The following is a 22563-nucleotide window of genomic DNA, read 5'->3' as shown; positions in this document are numbered from 1 at the left end:
TGCTTATTTGGCCCCACCCACGTCCTGCTGATTGGTCCATTTTACAGAGTGCTGATTGGTGCATTTACAATCCCTTAGCTAGACACAGAGCGCTGATTGGTGTATTTTTACAGAGTGCTGATTGGTGCGTTTACAATCCTTTAGCTAGACACAGAGTGCTGATTGGTGCATTTACAATCCTCTAGCTAGACAGAAAAGTTCTCCAAGTCCCCATCCAACCCAGATGTGCAGCTGGCTTCGCCTGTCACTGATGGTGCTATTTGCTTGTCTGTTTAAAATGCTGACAGCCAGATCTCCTCATTGTAAAGTAACATTTCTTTCCCTTTAGAATTATCAAGAAATATGTGGGGTAAAACTTTGCCTCACTTTAAATTATTTTAAAGTAAATTAATAGGGCTTATTTGAATCCATTGTTTATTGGGGCTTGCAAAACAGTAACTATCATTATTTTTCTCCATTCCTACCAGGTATTTTTCTGTTAAGAAGAGCTTTTCCTTGTCAAAAGGAGGTGAAATCCGGTTTATTTCCAAAAGAATTAGATTAAGTGTTTCTTTCTTTTAATTACCAGTTTTCAGAGTGAAGATCTGATGTAGTAGTTGCCTCCAATGGAAGCAGGGTTCTTTTTTCCATGTTTTTCTATGTTGTTGAGTATCATTATGGATTTCATTTTTTTATTTATTTAATGTGTTAAATCAATCCCAGTAATTCCATTTGATACCCAAATTGCCTCAAATTCACCAGTGTCCTTTTTACATAATCTTATTAGTCTTTTTCTATGTCCTTACTGTCAAGCATAAAATGTTCCAGACTCATCTTGTACTTTTCCTGCCATAGACAGACAGCTTATCTAGTTCAGTCCCAGTTTCAGTTATCTATTTATTGCTCTGGTTTCCATTTCCAGCCATCTCTTTTCCTTCTGGCCTCTGGGCATTTTCTCTAGGCTTTTGTTGTTGCTGTTGTTTTTTTCAAGCTCAGATTTGCATTTTTTCAAGCTCAGGTTTGCGTTTTTTCAACACCAAATATTTATTCAGTGACAACTATAGGCTGAATACAAAAGTGAACAAAATAAATTCTCTGAGCTCAAGGAGATGACTTACATTCCAAAAATCCTTCTTATATTATCTATGCATTTTAATGTATATTTTTGTCTTTCAATTTTAGGTATTGTGAAGGTTTTAAAGTAATCTAGCCTGCTATATTACCGTTAAAGTTGTCATAAATGATAATTTGTAAAATTTTACATCATTTTGCAGAATTAATATTTAGAAAAACAAACAATAGGAAGTCCAGTGAGGAAGGACTTGCAGTACTCTAGGTATAAAGTGGTTAGACTATTGGTAGAAGTAAGAATGGAGAAAAAAACTGGACTACCTGAATATCTTGAAGGAAGAAAAGATAGAATTTTGTAACACTTTAGTAAGAGGGCATGATACAGAGGAAGGAATTAAAATTAGCTTCAAATTTTCTTCCCTGGCAGAATAAAGAATGACTATAACATCTACAGAAATAGTGTTGTAGCTGGTGTGAATGGGTGGGAAGATAAAAATATATTTTGTTGGGTAAGGACTGTATTTCTATATTTAATATACCATGCAGTGCCTTAACATGGTGTTTTACACATAACGGATAATCAATAATTGCATCAACGTACTGCATTTGAAAAAAGCAGCAGAGCAACTACATGCACGTCTCGAGGCAATTGAGAAAACAGGACTAGAAGACAGTGAATAAGTGACAAGATTATAGGTGAGGAGGGGGAGTGGAGATGCTTTCTTTGCATCCCTAGAACTTGGTTTGGTGTTTGGCACACAGCCAGCCCTCAATTCACATTTATCAAATAAATGAACCTAAATCATTTGCATAGACGTAATAGCTGAACTCATGGGAATAGATCTTAAACCAGAGAACATTCAGTTATAAAAGAATCCTTCTTTCCTATGCCCTGCACTGCTCACAATTGCCTGCCTCAGAAGAAGCAATTCTAAACATACCTTGAGTTAGGGATAATTGGTGGAGTTGGAATTTCAGGAACTGTTTGTTGTTGTTGTTGTTTGTTTGTTTTGGTTGGGGAGAGGTGTATTCTAGATCTAAGACATCAAAGTGACAGACTTGCCACCTTCAAGGTAGATATTAATTATATCCATTTTGTACACGGGTCAGATTATCTCCACAAATTAGAGCTTGTAAGTGCCGTCAGTGCAATCCAGGCCGCCAAATAGAAACCTCCCTTATTAGCTAGGACTGGACTGCTCTGTAGCATTGGATAACAGGTTCTCGGATTCCCCTCCGTCCTTTCAAGCTGACCTGACAGCCCTTTCTATTCCCATCCTCAAGGGGGCGGTGACTACGGAGCCACTCCTTATTCACGGACGCTCAAATGTGCACCAAAACTTCCCTGCTCCGCTCCCCGGTGCGTCAAACTCGGAGGCCAGCGCCTCAGACTGAGCCTGCGCATATAAATGGTGCAGAGCAAGCGCATGCGTCCTGACGGCCCGGCATAGGCGACTCTGGGCGGGTCTGGGCCGCTCCAGTGTTTTGGGGCCCAGAAGCTGTGGGAGGAGCTGGAGGCTTCACCGTGGTAACCAAAGCGCCGCTGCTGCCCCGCCTTGCAGGCCTCAGGACTGTCATCACCTCTGGGTGTGAGGGTACTTTGGTCACCGTCCCCGGAAATAGCCGCGCCTGCCTCTCAGACACCCCATCCTCCCCACGCCGCTACCGCTGCCGCCATGCAAGGGGAGGACGCCAGATACCTCAAAAGGTGACGACTCCCCAAAGCTCTGTCCTACCCTCCTTGCCAGGGCCCTGAAGATGGTCTTGGGTTGGCTGTGAGATGTCACTGGGCAACGCTAGTTTAGAAGAGGGGATGGGAAGCAGGGAGAGAAGTCACCGAAAGGAGAGGGAAAAGGTGAAGCGGGGAAAAAAAGGAGAGAGTTCTGGGGGGTTTCAAGGTCCTCTGATCTGACTTGGCGGAGCCCTGACAGCATTGAAAGATGGCTTCTTCGCTGCATCACCTTATTCCAGGAGGAGAGGGAGGTGTAGGGCAAGGTAAACCGCGTCTGTCTTTGTTTTTTTTCCCCCTCTTCCCAGACTCTCCATTTTCCCATAATAGATAAAGCCCATGAGAGCCTGGGAATGAAATCTGGTGCATCCGCCCTCGGGCCTCAGTTTGGGGTTCACTGCCATGGGGTTTTGAAATGATGAAGGAGAAGGAAGTCGTGGATTCTACCTTTTGGAAGGCTGGATTGAGATGTTGATTTCTAGTCTCTTTCTGCTTTCCTCATCCATGTCATCCATTTGACTGCCATATATTCAACATAATTTTTGTAGGACATTTCGTAATTATCAAGAGGTTTGTTCAGAAGCTTGATGACAATAAAATAGACCATCATTTCTTTTAAATATTTATAGTATCAATTACTCAAAAAATTGTAGTCTGTTGGGATTATTTGGCTGCTGGCAAATACTCAGATCATTCCTGATTGAAAAAAAAAAGATACCTCCCACTGGACCAAGAGTAAGCAGTGATCCAATAGAAAAAAATTTTAATTCAGTACTGATTCAGTAAATACCCTGGAAAAGTCACATGTATTCCTTCCTTTGGGCACAGTTTCCTCATCTGAAAATGGGACAGGTATTAACTTCTGAGAGATACGAGGACGAAAGATGAAAATACTTTTAAAAAATGAAACATGAATGTAAGGTGGTGGTATTATTTGAAGTCATAATTCACTTGTACTGAATATTTTTATTCTGGCTTGGCTGAGCTCTCATCATCACAGAAAGATCTTCCAAGTGTTAGTAGACTCATAAAAGGGATTCAAACAATTTTTTAATAAATAATCAACTATATTGTCCTTGCAAGACAGGCATGTATTGCCTGTCTTTATCATTTTATATAAATATATCTGAAACTGGCAAATAGCCGGACTTTATAAGTAAAAATTTTTAAATGAATATATAAGCTTACATCAGTGTTTATTTCCTCACTGAATTTTACTTAACGTTGGTTTTTAAAATACCTTTGTTAAAAATTTTGTGACACAAGAAAATAAATTGTCTTTTAACTTTAAATTCAAAATTGTTCTGGAACAAAGAGCCGCTGTTATACCATTAGCTGATTTTCATGTAATATATTTGTGTCAGAGGTAGTTATTCTTAACATTATGGTACTAGTATGGACACTCAGGCATACTGTGACTTATAATTCTCAACGCATTGTTTGCTTTTAAACACATACTATCTAGAGTTCCAAAATTAAAACTGAACCAGTCAATGAAATGTTTGAAGTAAAATGAGATTAGAATCTGGAATGGTTGAAAAATGCTTTTCTCAATTTCATCTAATTTTTACTATAAATAAGAAAAAGTTTGAATCGTCTGCTTTCAGACTAGAAATATATAGGAGACATGTATTCATACAGGCCTGATGGAAAATATTTATGATGTCCAATAGAACCTTCCATTTTAATTATTGTTTTTTGACCATGATTACATATATTCTTTAACAATATTTTTACTTTTATATTTTGTTTTTCACAAGACAGCAGATAGCAGTATATTTTCCATCCCTTCCTACCTGAATAATTCCATATTCTGGTCTTACAAAAATAATTTTTTTTGGATCCCTATGTGTTTTGGTGTTTGATTCTTACATGCCCTTCCCTTTTTCTGGAACTTGTCCTGTTCTTTGCCCAGCTAATTCCTCATCTTTCGTGTTTTGATATAAATACTACTTTTTCCAGAAGGCTTTCCTGAACTTCCCTTTCCCCCCTCACAATCCAGGTCAGGTATACCTGTTAGGGTCTCATGATACTTAATACCTTGTTTTTCTCTAATCTTACTACTTTATATTTCCTTCCGGTTTATAAACTTCATAAAGGTAAGGTGCTATGTCTATCTTACTTCCCATTGTGTCCCCAGCACTCAGCAAGGTGCCTGAAACATAGATTATTAAGTAAAGTCAGAGTAAGACTAGAAAGAAATGTGGGCCAAATCATATGGGGCTTATGAGCTTTAGTAAAGAGTTGAGAGTTTATTATGAGTGCATTGGGGAACTACTGAAGTATATTAAAAGTGAACAACATTTGTTCATTCATTCAATAGTTGAGATTCTACTATGTAAAAGTCATTGAGCCAAGTGATAAAACATATTTGGCAAATTAAACAAGTATATTCCCTGCCTTCATGGCATTTACACTCTAGCAAGTAATACAGACTTTAAAACATACTGATATTTATTGTATTTATACATGCTATATGAAAAAAAGTATGTGGGCTTTTGTGTCAAGCTTTTCTCACATAGTATATCAAGGTCCATCTATGTTGTAGCATGTATCAGTACTTCATTCCTTTATATAGTTGCATAATATTTGCTGTGGTTTGGATATAGTTTGTTTCCACCAACACTCATGTTAGAACTTGGTCCCCCAGTGTGGCAGTGTTGGGAGTTGGAGCCTGGGAGGTGTTTCAGTTTTTGGGGTGGATCCCTCATGAATGGCTTGGTGATGTTCTTGCCGGAGTGAGTGAATTCTTGCTCTAGTGAGACTGGATTAGTTCTCTTGGGAGTGGATTAGTTCCCTCTAGAGTTGGTTGTTATAAAGCCAGGAAGACCCTCGGGTATTCTCTCTTCTCTCTTCCTCTTTGATTTTGTCCACTGTGTTATAATGAAGCACAAAGCCCTCACTAGAAGCCAGGGTCATGCCCTTGAACTTCCCAGCCTGCAGAACTGTAAGCTAAATAAACCCCTTTTCCTTATAAATTACCTAGTCTCAGGTAATCTGTTATAGCAACATAAAATTGACTAATTCAGTATTCCATTTTATGGATATACCACATTTTGTTTATTTATTACTCATCTGGTGATGGACGTTTGGGTTGTTTCTACCTATTGGCTATTGGGAATAAAGCTGTTGTGAACTTTACTGTACAAGTTTTTGTTTGAACACCTGTTTTCTATCTTCTGGTGTATACCTAGGCCTGGAATTGCTAGAGCATATGGTAATTCTATGTTTAATTCATTGAGGAACCACTAAAATGTCTTCCCTAGTGACTGCACCATTTTACATTCCCACCAGCAATGTATAAGAATTCCAGTTTTTGCATATCCTCACTAACACTTGTTATTTTCTGTTCTATAATTATTACTGTACTAGTGGATATCAAATGGTATCTTACTTTGGAATTGATTTGCCTTTCCCTAATTGCTAATGACATTGAGCTTTTCATGTGCTTCTTGGCCATTTGTCTTTCTTCTTTGGGAAAAGGAGTTCTTTATAATAGAACCTTGTCAGATACATGATTTACAGATACTTTGTCCCATTCTGTGGGTTTTCTTCACACTTTCTTGGTATGTAAAACTTTCATATGCAAACATTTTTAATTTTGGTGAAGTCTAATTTATTCTTTTGTTGCTCATGACTTTTGGCATCATTATTTAAGAAACCACTGCTAAATCCAAGGTCATGAAGGTTTGTCCTTCTGTTTTCTTCTAAGAGTTTTACAGTTTTAGCTCTTAAATTTAATATCTTTGATCCATCTTGAGTTAGTTTTTGTCTATGGTGTATGGTAAGGGTCCATCTTCATTCTTTTATATGTGACTATGGTGTATGGTAAGGGTCCATCTTCATTCTTTTATATGTGACTATGGTGTATGGTAAGGGTCCATCTTCATTCTTTTATATGTGACTCTCTAGTTGTTCTGACATCATTTGTCAGAACAAATGTCAGAAAAGAACAGTAGACTGTTGTTTTCCTCCATGAATGGTTTGGGCAATTTTTTTGAAAATTAAATGACCAAAAATGTTGGGGTTTATTCCTGCACTCTCAATTATATTTCATTTATCTGTCTGTCCATGTGTTAGTACCTCACTGTTTTGCTTACTGAAGCTTTGTAGTGAGTTTTGAAATCCAGAAGTGTGAGTCCTCCAACTTTGTTGTTCTGTTTCAGCTATTTAGGGTTCCTTGTATTTCTATTTGAATTTTAGGGTTGACTTTTCCATTTCTGCAAAAAAAAAAAAAAAAAAAAAAGCGATTGAGACTTTTGGAATGTAATGAATCTGTAGATCACTTTGGGGAATATTGCCATCTTAACAATATTAAGTCCTTCAGTGCATGAACATGTGATTTCATTTAGTTCATATTAATTTCAGCAACTTTTTGTTGTTTTCAGTATACAGTTGTTCCTTGGTTACATTTATTACTCAGTATTTTATTCTTTTTGATAGTATTGGAAATGAAATTTTCTAAATTTCCTTTGCATATTTTTCAGCTCCAATATATAGAAAAACAGTGGATTTTTTTGGTGTGTTCTGTTCTATTCTCTGACTATGCTGAATTTGTTTATTAGCTCTAGCCAGTTTTTTGTGCCACTTTTACAATTTTCTATACATAAGATTATGTCTTCTACAGATAGAAATAACTTTACTTTTTCTTTTTCAATCTGGATGCCTTTTTTTCCCCCATGCCTCATTGCTCTGGCTAGAATTTCCAGTACTATGTTGAATAGAAGTCAGGAAAGTGGATAAACATTCTTGTCTTGTTCCTGATCTTAGGAGGAAAGCTTTAATTCTTTCACCATTGAATATGACATTGGCTGTAGATTTTTCATATATACCCTTTATTATGTTAAGGGACTTCGATTCCTAATTTATCAAGTACTTTTATCATAAAAGGATGTTGGGTTTTCTCAGATGCTTTTTCTGCATCAATTGAGATAATCATGTACTTTTTTGCTTCATTCCATTAATGTGGTGTATTATATTGAAATGCCCGTGTGGCCATGTTGTGTGGTCCTTTTGATATACTTCTGGATTCTGTTTGCTAGTATTTTGAGGATTTTCACATGTATATTCATAAAGGATATTGGTCTGTAGGTTTTCCTGTAGTGTCTTTGTCTTGCTTTGGTATCGGGGTAATGGTGGCCTCATGGAATGAATTAGGAAGTGTTTCCTCTACTGTTAATATATTTTGGAAGAGTTCCAGGGATTTTTATGTTAATTTGTCTTTAAATGCTTAGTAGAATTCACCAGTGAGGCCATCTGGTACTGGACTATTCTTTGTTGAAAGGTTTATGATTACTGATTCAATCACCTTACCTCTAGTTCTGTTCAGATTTTCTATGTGTTTTGAGTCAGTTTTGGTAGTTTGTGTGTTTCTAGGAATTACTCTTTTTCATGTAGGTTATCCAATTTGTTGGTGTTCATATTATTCTTTTGTAATTTTTTAATCATCAAAAGAGCAGCAGTAATGTCCCACTTTCATTTCTGATTTTAGTAATTTGAGTCTCTTCTTTTCTTTTTTAATCAGTCTAACAAAGTTTTCCAAAAATGTTTGTTGATCTTTTCAAAGAACTAACCTTTGTTTTCATTTTCTCTGTTATTTTTCTAGTCGCTATTTCTTTTATTGCTGCTTTCTATTATTTCCTTCTGCTAGCTTGGGGTTTTGTTTGCTCTTCTTTTTCTAGCCCCTTAAGGTGTAAAATTAAGTTAATTCAAAATCCTTTATTATTTTTTTAAATAGAGCGTCAGTATAGAGTGTCTTACTGTGGATATCTTTGAATTTCTGAGTTTATCTTTGAATTTCATTGAGCTTCCTGGATGTGTAAATTTGTCTTTGGTCTAATTTGGGAAGTTTTTGACTGTTTTTTCCCAGTATTCTCTACGCTCCTTTCTTCCTCTCCTTTCATACCCTCATTATGCATATGTTGGTATACTAGATGGTGTTCCATAAGTCTCTTAGGTTCTGTTTTTCTTCATTCTGTTTTCTTTCTGTGCTTCAAAATGGACAGTTTCATTTGACATATCTTCAAGTTTGCTGATTCTTTTCTCTCTCTGCTCAGATCTGCTGTTAAAAACCCTGTAGTGATTTTTTTATTTCAGTTATTGTACTTTTCAGCTCTAGTATTTTTATTTGGATCCTTATGATAATGTATTTTTAAACTATTTATTTGTTGAGACATTGTGTTTCTGCTTTTTCTTAGTTCTTTGCACTGGTTTCTTTTTGCTCTTTGAACATATTTAAGACAGTTGATTTAAAGTCTTTGATAAGTCCAGTGTTTGTGCTGTAGCATGGACAGTTTCTGTTAATTTTTTTTATTCTGAGAATGAGCCATAGTTTCTTGTTTCTTTGCATGTTTCATATTTTTTTGTTGAAAACTGGGTATTTTGAATATTATGATGGCCAAAGAAAGAAAAGAAAAAAATACTCTTTGTGTCTTTGTAGGTTGACTCAGTGTTTGGATATGCCTTCAACACTTAGTCAGGCAATTTACAGTTTTACCTTAGCCTTCATTTGCTGCTTGCACAGAGCCTAAAGACCAGCCAGAGGTAAAATCTTGTGGTCTTACCAGGTTTTTTCTGGGTATGTATTCTGCCCTGACCATACTCATGGATTTCTAGATTTCTCTTTATGTGCAATAGCTTTTCAAAGCATCTATTCCCCCAAAATGTCTGACTCCCTGGACTTTCCTCTTAGGCTTTCAGCATGTTTTGTTTGACCCCGCTATTACTATTTATCCCAGGGGTCAGCAGCTTGTATGCTTGGCTTTCACTGATTTCAGTGACTGCATAGCTACACTATCCTGATAAGAGTTTAAAATCAGTCAAAACAAAGGAAAGCCCCTTGCAGCAGACCTCAAAGGAAACCCCAGTCAGTTGCAAAACAGTCAGACAAAATTCCTTGGGTGCAAGGTCCACATAACTCCTCTAGAACCAAGTATTAACAGTGGGAACGTGGGCTGCCATATTTAAGACTGCCACTGTGCTTGAGAGTGGGGTGGATGTCTAGTGTAAGTGAAAAGACCATAATGATCGCCTACCCTGTTTCTGTAACCTTTCTTCTGATTAAACATTCACTTGGTAGCTACAAACCTTTGACTATCTTCCAGAGTTCTGATGAGGTTGATTGTGATAGTTTTTTTGCCAAGCTTTTCAGTGCTTCTGGGGAGTGCCAGCCTCTAGAGGTCCCTACTCTCGCCATTTCACTATTGTCACTTAACCATTATCTTTTCATATATTGCTTCTGTCCCCATTCTCTCTCACCTTTTTTCTGGGACTTCAAGTACATATACTAGACCTACTCAGTATGCATTGCTGAATTATACTTTTGCTTGTATTTTACGCCTTTTTGTCTCTATGTTTTATTTTGGTTGTTTTCTTCTGATTTATATTTTATAGCACAGATTATCTCCTTACCTGTGTCTAATCTGCTATTAAATATATTTATTTATTTATTATTCTTAATTTTGGTTATTGCATTTTTAGTTCTAGAAATTAAAAAAATAATATCTAGTTTTTTCTGAAAATGACTATTCTTTGAGTATCATATATAGGAATATAAATGTTTAAATCATCATTTGAGGCCTCAGATGATCTCTTTTTCCAGAGAAGATTATATTTTGTTTATGATGGTAAGAACTACTGAAAATTCAGGGTCACCTTAATTAGTTCTCAGAGATTCAACTACATTAAACTGGGCTTTTTAGTCTTGTTGGTGACCGATCTGCATCTGTTTCACAGTTACTCCTAGGAGGTAATCCTCCTGTTTCCAGCTTAAAGCTTGGAGCTTTATCAGAGCCACTGTTCAGAGCACTCCAGAATCCACTTTTTGTGTCTCTAGCCTCATGTGATTATTAAAAGATTCCCAACCTCTCAGCCCTCTCTTTTCAGTTAGCATATACCTCTAGGGAAAAGTAGCATTGAATTCAAGATTTACCTCTCTTCATTTTCTTTTTCTCCTGGATCTTAGCACTGTAATTTTTTCTGCCTTTTTAGTTCTCTTATGGCCTCAAACAGATACACACGTATGTGTTTTTGCCCTCAGCTTTTAAGATTTTCTTAGAAGGTGTGTTGGTTTCAATTACCTTAATCCTCTAATTCTCCATTACCAAGTCTAATGTTAGTAATAGAAATATAAAACTTGTTTTGGTTTTACCAATATGAAAACCATCAGGAATTGTAAATATTTGAGTACACATAAGAGGTTATTCCCCTCTTAATTTTTTAAAAATACATATGACTTGAAAGCAAAAATTACGAAATTTTTGCGTGGGTTTATAAGGTAAGTACACATAATGCATATGACAGCTATAACATAAAGAATGGCAGGGGAGGTGTAGGCAATAGACCTACAATTTGTGAAGTAGCATAGCATTGACTCTTAAATACCTTGTGAAAAAAAAGGTAACCAAAACATTGTTCTTCCTAAAGCAACCACCAAAAACAATTTTTTTAAGTATAGCGAAAACATCTACACAAAATGGAATTAAAAAAATAATAATTCACAAGGCTATTAGGAAAATAATCAAAGTATAGAGGGCCCAAACAGGAAATAAAAATGAAATGATAGATCTGAATCTAAGTATGTCAGTAATTGCGTTAAATGATCCAAAACAGTAATGTCCAATAGAACTTTCTTCACTGATGGAAATGTCTTACAGCTGCATCATCAAATACATAGCTACTGGCTGTATGGCTAATGAACACTTTGAATGTGGTTGGTACAGCTAAGGAATTGCATTTTTAATTATTTTTAAAATATAATGTATTTAAATTTAATTTTAAATAGACCCATGTAGCTAGTGACTATTGTATCAGACAGCATAGGTTTTAACGTTCCAATGGAAAGGCAGGGATTACCAATATTTCTTTTAAAAAGAAAAAAGAAAAGCAAGACCCAACTATCTGTCATACCTGAAAAATATACTTTTAAGTATGAACATGGTAAGTTAATGGTAAATGCATGCAATCAAACAGTAAGCCTAAGAATGCTAGAATGACCATGTTCATGTCAGATAAAATAGACTTTAAGAAAAAGTATACTGTAAAAACTATAGAGGAGTATTTCATACTGATAAAATCTGCTACATCCAGACAGTTTTAAAGTCAAATCCTAATAAAATTTTCGGGAAGCAGATGCTTCCAATTATGTACAACTCTTCCAAGAAGTCTAGAAAGAAAGGATACTCCTCAACTAATTTATATTAAGATTTTAGAATAATCTCCATATGAAAGTCAGAAAAAGGACATTAGAAAGGAAAATTGCAGGCTCAATGAGCAAGGATGCAAATTTAATCCAACAGTGTTTTAAGACAGCATTAACAAGTTGTGCTTATTCTAAGACTATGAGTATGGTTTTATGTATTTAATGAATTTGATGTAGTATATTTATGAATTAAAGAAGAACAATACATTTGATGACATTCACTACACATTCATGATTTAAGGAAAAAACCAAAGCCATAAATAAAAGGGAATTGTGATATAAACATACTAAATGAGGAAACTAGCCAGGTGTGGTGGCTCATGCCTGTCATCCCAGCACTTTGGGAGGCTGAGGCTGGTGGATCACTTGAGCCCAGGAGTTCAAGACCAGCCTGGGCAATATGGTGAAACCTCATCTCGATAAAAAATGCAAAACTTAGCTGGGCATGGTGGTGCATGCCTGTAGTCCCAGCTACTTGGAAGGCTGAGGTGGGAGGATTGCCTGAGCCTGGGAGGCAAGGCTGCAGTGAGCTGTGATCACACCACTGCTCTTCAGCCTGGGTGACAGAGTGAGACCCTTTATCAAAAGATAAAATAATAAATGAGGAAACTTTAGAAGCATTTCCCTTAACATTAAGGATGATCCAAGGATAGCTATGTAACTACCTCAACATTTCACCAGGAGTCCTAAACAGGTAGTAAGATAAGAAATAGGAAAGGTATAAAGATAGCAAGAGAAGAAATGAAACTGATACTATTCACAAATTATGTATTAATCTGTAGAGAAAACCTAAAATAATGTTCAAGCTATTGACATTAATATCAAGGTGTTAAACAACAGTTGCAGAATATAACATCTCTATACCTCACACACCCAAATTGAATTTTGATATAGTTGGTTAAATATTGTTAGCAAAAAAGTTATTTACAAATACAAATAAAAATATAAGGTACTTGGGAATAAACCTAATAATAAATGATGGGCATCACCTTTCTATTTATATTATTTCATTAAAAGAAAATTAAATCTTAAGTAGATATATCATTTTCATGGATAGATGCCTTAATCTGAAAATTCATAATGTCAATCATCCCAGGAGGGATTTTACTGAATTTGAAACACAATTTTAAATTTTTAAGTGGATGAGCAAAGGTCCCGCAATACTGAGAAAAATATGGAAGAGCCAGGTTGGGAACACTTCCCTCAGGTATTAACGTAAAAATAGCTCGGTAAACCAACTGAATAAAATGAAAAGCCTAGAAATAGACACACATGTGATATAATCGACTCTGGATTATTCTTGCCCACTACAGGGAAAAAACCAACTCACTGTGACAGCAGTATTGCAGTAGAGTAAGAGTTTAATGATTGCGTGGGTAGCCAATCAGCAGGGTGGGAGTATTACTCATACAAGCCTCCCATAAAACTTGAAAGTTAGGGTTTTTCAAGGACAGTTTGGAGGGCAGGGGGCTAGGAAACGGGAGATACTGATTGATTTACTTGGGGATGATATTGCAGCAGGTTTAAGCTATCTTCTTGTGCTGCGTCAGTTCCTGGATGGGGATCACAGAACCAGCTGAATTAGTTCAGTGGGCTGAGTCACAAGTCCAGGTGGAGTCCGTCAGTGGCCAGAATACACAAGTCTGAAAAATACCTTCAAAGACTAATCTTAGGTTTTGACAATAGTGTTGTTATCTATCAAAGCAATTGGGGAAAATACAAATCTTGTGACCTTTGGAGCAGTAGATTGTTAAGAAAGGCAGACTAGGGAACAATGGCTGGTTATCGTTTAACTGCACCTACTGGCTTAGCAGAATTTAAGCCCCTCCCGTAATTCTAATCGTGTGGCCTTTCATTGGTCTTACAAAGGTGGTTTCAGGGCTAGTTTTGGGAAGGGGTTGTTATTTTTGTTTTAGAGTCCGACAGAGGCAGGTAGCATGTGAGGTCAGAAGCAAGATGGAGTAAGGTTAGATTTCTCTCACTGTTATAATTTTTGCAAAGGCGGTTTCATTGCCATTTTTGCAAAGAGGTAACATTGCCAACCAATGGTAAAAAAAAAAAAGACTAAATTTTTATTTCTAAGCTGTAAATCACAATGTATCAGTGGGTTGTGAATAGGATAGAGTGCTTTTCACATGATAAGAATAGGCATGATTTCCTGAATTTTTTGTTTGATTTATGTGTGTAGTAGGTACATACTGGTTCCAGATGAAAAATGTGCTTGACTATGACTTGTACCAAAAAAATAAAATAAAAAACAAAGAAGTTTAAAAGACACAGCAAAACCTGCTGATACAATTGGTTGTTTCTATGGAAAGAAGTTAAAATTTATCCCCACAAAATACAAAAATAATATATAGATAAAGACAAAAATGTGAAAACTTTAAATATTTAGAACATGGAGGAAATTGATGACCTTGACCAGAGCTTTTTTGGTAGAGTAGGAGTAGGGTTTAGAGCCAAAGTCTAATTGGAATGGGTTCACATGTGAGTAGACTAATTAGAATAACTATCAAAACAAAAGAAGTTTTGTAAGCCTTGGGTCTGTTTTTTGAAAAAAATGAAAAAATGAAACACAAAAGGAGTTTTGTAACAATGAAAAGCAGTGTTAATAGAATTAATATCAAGGTGTTAAGCAACAGTGCATTAAGCAATGTAAGGTTTGGGTGGTTGGGTTTCTTTTTTTTTTTTTTGCCTTTTAACCTGAGACATTTTCATATGTTTATTTGTGGATGGGAATGGACTACTAAATAATTACTGAAGGGTGCCTTTGAGTAGGCAAGAAAGGATTATATTTGGTTAGGGTCATTATTTTTTGCCTCTTTGCCCTAGACAATTCTAGTTTTCAGCTTTTCCTCCCCCACACCCCCCTCAACCCATCTGACTTAGCATTTGTCCCAGTTTTTATAAATGTTATGGAGGTATCATTAGTAATTACATTAAAATAAGCTGGGATGGAGGATTTGGTAGATTTCCACTTTGTACTTCCAGCTTCTGTTAGTGTCTTGTCTAGTAGTATATGAGACATACGAGCATTGAATAGAGTTCCCCATTAAGCAGCCTATTGTGCCATACCCATGCTGTAAACTATGGAAATGCATACATATGCTCTGACAGTTGGTAGGGTCATTTGGAATTGTGGACACTTATATATTGGGTATTTTTCAAGTAGATGCAGGAAATAGATGCATAACAATCCTGCCAGAGAGCATATGGAGAGTAGACCAAACACTTCCTACAATGGCTATGTTATTGGCTGTATGGATAAATCTACAACTGTTTTTTAATTTTATTATTTGATACAATTTTATTTTGCAGTAAATCCTTTTGAAAGGAATAATTTTTTTAAAGTACCTATGTAATGAAAAGTTAAGGACTGCATTTTTGGTTTCTCAAGAAAATTGATAATGAATGGGTGGCAACACAAAGTTCATCAGCATTTATTATCTTTCTTAAGGATCACAATAATATCTCTAACCACAGGAAATCTAGGAACATAAGGATGTACTTCAGAAGTTAATAATTAAGAACACTGTCCCAAAAGGTGACAGTTTATCACATGCAGTTATAGAAGGTGCATTTTATATTACTCTGTGAAGCATAACTTCTCATTCAGATTAAAAGAAAATTATTTTTCTAAGTAAATTTAGCACACTGTTGGTTCTAGTTTTCTTATTCATGTACAAAAACAAAGTGAAACAGAGCTGTTATTGAGAAGGCTGTATTAGTAGAAGAAATTTGCAACCAGCTAAAAGATATCAATTTAGCATCGGTGTCATAGGATGCTTCAAATAGAAATTCATTAATTTCTAATAATGGCTTAAATTTTTTTCATCTAATTAATGGAATTCAGGTAGAACATTTGGAAATTAATTCTCCCAATAGTTAAATATCTGACATCATTGTGAATACTATTCAACTTGAAAGTTCAGCATTTAAGGTAAAATGATAGTTTCAGCCCTACTAGATTACTACCCTTAAGCCTCTTCTGTTAAAAAAACAAAAACAAAACAAAACAAAAAAAACCACTATAGCTGTCATTCTCTTTCTATATTGTTTAGTACTAATAGAAAAATATCTGAATGTATATGTTTACCAATAACAAGTGATTACTTCTTGTAAGTTTTTGAATTTATTTTTTCTTTGCTCATTTCTGTTTTAGTTTTTCTGTAATAAACATAAGTTGAGATAAATTTTAATTAACTTACTCCTCTAAAACACACATACACAGCAAAAAAAGGCAAACAAAAACTAAAAAGGAGTGGTGAGGTGTTTCATTTTTTTTCCTTTTTAATTATTTGATTTCTTTAAGGAAAGGCAAGATATGAGACCACAGAGGACAAGAATTATGCAATTCCTCCAGCTGCCAATATGTGGAAGACCCATTTTAGAGTGGTAATAGGAGGCTAGTCTAAGGATCTGCATTTATATTTTATCCTTATTCTTTTCTTCCCTTAACTGGATACAGTTATAAAAAGTCCAGTAGTGGGATTGCTTTTCATGTTATCAGGAAGGAAGTAACTAGTTTGCCTTACGTAATTAACATAGTTTCTTATGTAGTTAAGATAGTGATGCTACATTATATCTGTTTTTCAGCTTTCCTTAGATCTTTTGATTCCTGTGACTTACATAGCTTTAGTACATTTATCCATTTATCTTACCTTTTGGAATCTGTACCATTCTTTTAAATGTATGTTTATATCTCATTTCCTAATTCCTCGATTTTTGCTGGCCTGCCTGGCTTCTGTTTTCATTCTTTACTTGTCCTATATGTCTTACTATCACTTTAGTTGCTGACCTACCTAGACTCTATGCTTTAGTGTACTTAATTTCCTACTCTATCACTGTACTTGACTGTTAATCATTACCCTAATACTCACTGCAGATGCATCTCCTTTTCATGAGGAATTCTGGTGAACAGATCAGTTAAAAATTACTTTGAAAATATGCATAATTTATCAGAGTATTATTTCCAACTGAAAGAAAAGCTTTGAGTTTCTAATTACTGGAATTAAATTTAAGGTGTTGTCATATTTTTGTTTTTTCTTATCAGGCTAAAAGACCCCACTAGTCAGCTAGCTGCTAGCTAGTACTAAGAATGAGAGATTTTACTTGTTTCTGTTGCTTAATCTCTTCCAGCACAACCAACTTTATTGCCTTCTAAAATGGCCAAGTGGCAAATAGTGATTAATTCATCACTGGTTTACTGCAATTAAGAATTCATTTTGCAACTTCATGGGCTTGAAGAAAGAGTATATACAACCTTTCCGTAGAACCTACTATTGACACTATAATTTGAGATATGTGACTATACAACCTACCTAACCTGTAAATGCTTTTTTGTTACGTAATTTGTGTGTGATTCAGTGATTTTATTTAGGTACTAATGCTACAACTTGTACAATGATACATGACATATATTGTAATATATAATTTCTTCCTGTCTTTTGGTCCAGTTTATGGGGTAATTAATGGGCAGGTTGACTTTTTTTTTTTTTTTTTTTTTTTTTTTGATAGAGACAGAGTTTTGTTCTATTGCCTAGGCTGGAGTGCAATGGCACCATCAGAGGGCTCAAGTGATCCTCCTGCCTCAGCCTGTGATTATCTAGGACCACAGACACCTGCCACCATGCCCCGCTAGTTTTTAAATTTTTTGTAGAAACAGTCTCTCACTATATTACCTGGGCTGGTCTCAAACTTCTGACCTAAAGGATTTCTCCCATGCTGGTCTCCCAAGTCACTGGGATTACAGGTGTGAGCCATCATGTCTGGCCTGACTTTTTCTTTTAACATAAATTTTAAGACAGTTGTCTTTGGTTTTGAATAACTGACTTTTTTGAGGTCATTCTCTCCAAAGCCATCTTAATTGTTTATGTTTCATTCTCTTGCTCTTATGCATGATCCTTTGGTAAATGTATTTTTTTCCTAGGAAGAGCTATTTATAAAGATACTTTATGCATGACAAAGATATATATATACACACATACACACACACACACACACACACACACACACACACACACATATATATATATTACAGTTAGAGAAAAAGAGTTATCTCTAATCCCAAGTCAAGAGTAATCTGATTCAAATTCACATGTTAATCCAACCCATATGTTATAGACCTAAACATAGACAAAAACCATGGCCACTTTGAGAGTTTTAATCTGGTATGTCATTTCAATTTTGTATTATAGGAAAGTTAAAGGAGGGAATATTGATGTACATCCATCAGAAAAAGCACTCATTGTTCAATATGAAGTGGAAGCCACCATTCTTGGAGAAATGGGGGACCCCATGTTGGGAGAACGAAAAGAATGTCAAAAAATGTAAGTTCTTTATTTGTGTACATTTTGAAATTAGTGAACATTATATAAACTTTATACAAATCTGATATTATTTTGATCTGCATAGGTGATTAATTATGGCATTCTTCCAGGCATACTTCATCTTAGTGAAGGAGAGATTATATTAAACTATAAATATGGAGTATATTAATCCTAGAAAAAGTAAGATTTTTGTAAGCTTAATAGGAACCTGTTGTAACATATATATTCTAATTTATCCCATTTAGAAAATGAATATAATAGATTATGAACTACTAACTTGTGAAATCAACCATAAAAGATGTGTTTCATGTTTCTTTTTTTTGTTTTTAATTTTACTCTAAAGTTCTGGGATTCATGTGCAGAATGTGGAGGTTTGTTACATAGGTATACATGTGCCATGGTGGTTTGCTGCACCTATTAACCCGTTATTTAGATTTTAAGCCCTACATGCATTAGATATTTGTCCTAATGCTCTCCCTCCCCTTACCCCCCTACCTCCTGATAGGCCCTGATGGGTGATGTTACCTTCCCTGTGTCCATGTGTTCTCATTGTTCGATCCCCATTTATGAATGAGAACATGTGGTGTTTGGTTTTCTGTTCCTGTGTTAGTTTGCTGAGAATGATGGCTTCTAGTTTCATCTATCTCCGTGCAAAGGACATGAACTCATTCTTCTTATGGCTGTATATTATTCCGTGATGTATATATGCCACATTTTCTTTATCCAGTCTATCATTGATGGACATTTGGGTTGGTTCCAAGTCTTTGCTATTGTAAATAGTGCTGTAATAAACCTATGTGTGAATGTGTCTTTGTAGTAGAATGATTTATAATCCTTTGGGTATATGCCCAGTAATGGGATTGCTGGGTCAAATGGTATTTCTAGTTCTAGATCCTTGAGGAATCACCACACTGTCTTCCACAATGGTTAAACCAATTCCAATTTCGCCACAGACTGAGCAGCATCTGTTGTTTCCTGACTTTTTAATAATCACCATTCTAACTGGCATGAGATGGTATCTCATTGTGGTTTCGATTTGCATTTCTCTAGTGACCAATAATGATGAGCTTTTTTTCATGTGTTTCTTGACCGCATAAGTGTCTTCTTTTGAGAATTGTCTGTTCATATCCTTTACCCACTATTTGATAGGGTTGTTTGTTTTTTCTCTTGTACATTTGTTTAAGTTCCTTGTAGATTCTGGATATTAGTCCTTTGTCAGATGGGTAGATAGAAAAATTTTCTCCCATTCTGTAGGTTTCCTGTTCACTCTGATGATAGTTTCTTTTGCTGTGCAGAGGCTCTTTAGTTTAAATAGATCCCATTTGTCAATTTCGGCTTTTGTTGCAATTGCTTTTGGTGTTTTAGTCATGAAGTCCTTGTCCTTGCCTATGTCCTGAATGGTATTGCCTAGGTTTTCTTCTAGGGTTTTTATGGCTTTGGGTTTTACATTTAAGTCTTTCATCCATCTTGAGTTAACATTTGTATAAGGTGTAAGGAAGGGGTCCAGTTTCTGTTTTCTACAAATGGCTAGCCAGTTTTCCCAGCAGCATTTATTAAATAGGAAATCCTTTCCCCATTGCTTGTTTTTGTCAGGTTTGTTGAAGGTTAGATGGTTGTAGATGTGTGGTGTTATATCTGAGTCTCTGTTCTGTTCTATTGGTCTATATCCCTGTTATGATACCAGTACCATGCTGTTTTGGTTACTGTAGCCTTGTAGTATAGTTTGAAGTCAGGTAGCATGATGCCTCCATTTTTTGCTTAGAATTGTCTTGGCTATACAGGCTCATTTTTGGTTCTGTATGAAATATAAAGTACTTTTTCGTAATTCTGTGAAAAAAATCAATGTTAGCTTGATGGGAATAGCATTGAATCTGTAAACCTTGAACAGTATGGCCATTATTATGATATTGATTCTTCCTATCCATGAGCATAGGATGTTTTTACATTTGTCTGTGTTATCTCTTACTTCCTTGAGCAGCGGTTTGTAGTTCTCCTTGAAGAGGTCCTTTACCTCCCTTGTAAGTTGTATTCCTAGGTGTTTTATTTTCTCTGTAGCAGTTGTGAATGGGAGTTCACTCATGATTTGGCTCTCTGCTTATCTATTGTTGGTGTATAGGATTGCTTGTGATTTTTGCACTTGGATTTTGTACACTAAGAATTTGCTGAAGTTGCTTATCAGCTTAAGGAGTTTATAGGCTGACACGATGGGGTTTTCTAAATATACAATCATGTCATCTGTAAACAGATACAATTTGACTTCCTCACTTTCTATTTGAATACCCTTTACTTCTTTCTCTTGCCTGATTGCCTTGGCCAGAACTTCCAATACTGTGTTGAATAGGAGTGGCATCCTGGTCTTGTGATGGTTTGCAAAGGGAATCCTTCCAGCTTTTGCCCATTCAATATGGTATTGGCTATGTGTTTGTCATAAATAGCTCTTATTATTTTGAGATATGTTCCATCAATACCTAGTTTATTGAGAGTGTTTAACATAAAAAGATGTTGAATTTTTTCGAAGGCCTTTTCTGCATCTATTGAGAAAATCATGCAGTTTTTGTCCTTGGTTCTGTTTATGTGATGGATTACTTTTATTGATTTGCATATGTTGAACCAGCCTTGCATCCCAGGGATGAAGCTGACTTGGTCATGGTGGTTAAGCTTTTTGATATGCTGCTGTATTCAGCTTGCCAGTATTTTATTGATGATTTTCACATTGATGTTCATCAGGGAAATTGCCCTGAAATTTTCTTTTTTTTTGTTGTGTCTCTGCCAGGTTTTGGTATCAGGATGATGCTGGCCTCATAAAATGAGTTAGGGGGGTGTCCCTCTTTTTCTCTTGCTTGGAATAGTTTCAGAATGAATGGTGCCCACTCCGCTGTGTACCTCTGGTAGAATTCTGCTGTGAATGCATCTGTTCTTGGCCTTTTTTTTTTTTTTTTTTTGGTTGGTAGGCTATTAATTACTTCCTCAATTTCAGAAGTTGTTATTGGACTATTCAGGCATTCGATTTCTTCCTGGTTTAGTCTTGGGAGGGTGTATGTATCCAGGAATTCATTCGTTTCTTATAGATTTTCTGCTTTATTTGCTTCAAGGTGTTTGTAGTTTTCTCTGATGGTAGTTTGTATTTCTGTGGGATCAGTGGTGGTATCCCCTTTATCGTATTTTATTGTGTCAATTTGATTTTTCTCTCTTCTTTATTAGTCTAGCTAGCAGTCTATTTTGTTAATTTTTTAAAAAAATAGCTCCTGGATTCATTGATTTTTGAAAGAGTTTTTTGTCTCTATCTCCTTCATTTCTGCTCTGATCTTAGTTATTTCTTGTTTTCTGCTAGCTTTTGACTTTGTTTGCTCTTGCTTCTCTAGTTCTTTTAATTTTGATATTAGGGTGTCAATTTCAGATCTTTCCACCTTTCTGATGTGGGCATTTAGTGCTATAAATTTCCCTCTACACGCTCCTTAAGCTGTGTCCCAGAGATTCTGGTACGTTGTCTCTTTGTTCTCATTGGTTTCAAAGAACTTCTTTACTTCTGCCTTAATTTCGTTATTTACCCAGGAGTCACTCAGGACCAGGTTGTTCAGTTTCCATGTAGTTATGCGGTTTTGAGTGAGTTTCTTAATCCTTAGTTCTAATTTGATTGCTCTGTGGCCTGTGATTTCCGTTCTTTTGCATTTGCTGAGGATTATTTTACTTCCAATTATGTGGTCAATTTTAGAATAAGTGCCATGGGGCACTTAGAAAAATGTATATTCTGTTTATTTGGGGTGGAGAGTTCTGTAGATGTCAATTAGGTCCACTTGGTCCAGAGCTGAGTTCAAGTCCTGAATATCCTTGTTAATTTTCTTTCTTGTTGATCTGTCTATTATTGACAGTGGGGTATTAAAGTCTCCCACTATTATCGTGTGGGAGTCTAAGTCTCTTTGTACGTCTCTAAGAACTTGTTTTGTGAATCTGGGTGGTCCTGTATTGGGTGCATATATATTTAGGAGAGTTAGGTCTTTTTGTTGCATTGAACCCTTTACCATATGTAATGCCCTTCTTTGTCTTTTTTGATCTTTGTTGGTTTAAAGTCTGTTTTATCAGAGACTAGAATTGCAATCCCTGCTTTCCCCCGCCCCCCCCCCCCATTTGCTTGGTAAATAGTCCTCCATTCCTTTATTTTGAGCCTAAGTTTGTCTTTGCATGTGAAATGGGTCTCCTCAATACAGCACACCAATGGGTCTTGACTCTATCCAATTTGCCAGTCTGTGTCTTTCAAT

At 35.8% G+C, this 22563-nt stretch overlaps 1 protein-coding gene across 3 annotated transcripts in view; it reads left to right on the top strand.

Moving 5' to 3' along the window:
- Window positions 1-2486: 2486 nt before the first annotated feature.
- The window catches only part of KIFAP3 (kinesin associated protein 3), a 146877-nt gene continuing 126800 nt past the window's right edge, over window positions 2487-22563 (top strand). For all 3 annotated transcript variants that reach the window (XM_005539956.5, XM_065523512.2, XM_045392570.3), the window contains exons 1-2: window positions 2487-2758; window positions 18176-18307. In XM_005539956.5, the coding sequence (XP_005540013.1) occupies window positions 2727-2758; window positions 18176-18307 (164 nt within the window). In that variant the 5' untranslated portion in view covers window positions 2487-2726. The remainder of the gene's footprint in view (window positions 2759-18175; window positions 18308-22563) is intronic.

This window comes from Macaca fascicularis, chromosome 1 (genome assembly GCF_037993035.2).
Source record: "Macaca fascicularis isolate 582-1 chromosome 1, T2T-MFA8v1.1".
NCBI lineage: Eukaryota > Metazoa > Chordata > Mammalia > Primates > Cercopithecidae > Macaca > Macaca fascicularis.
Note: the sequence above shows the minus strand (reverse complement) of the source record. Positions and strands in the feature narration are given on the sequence as shown.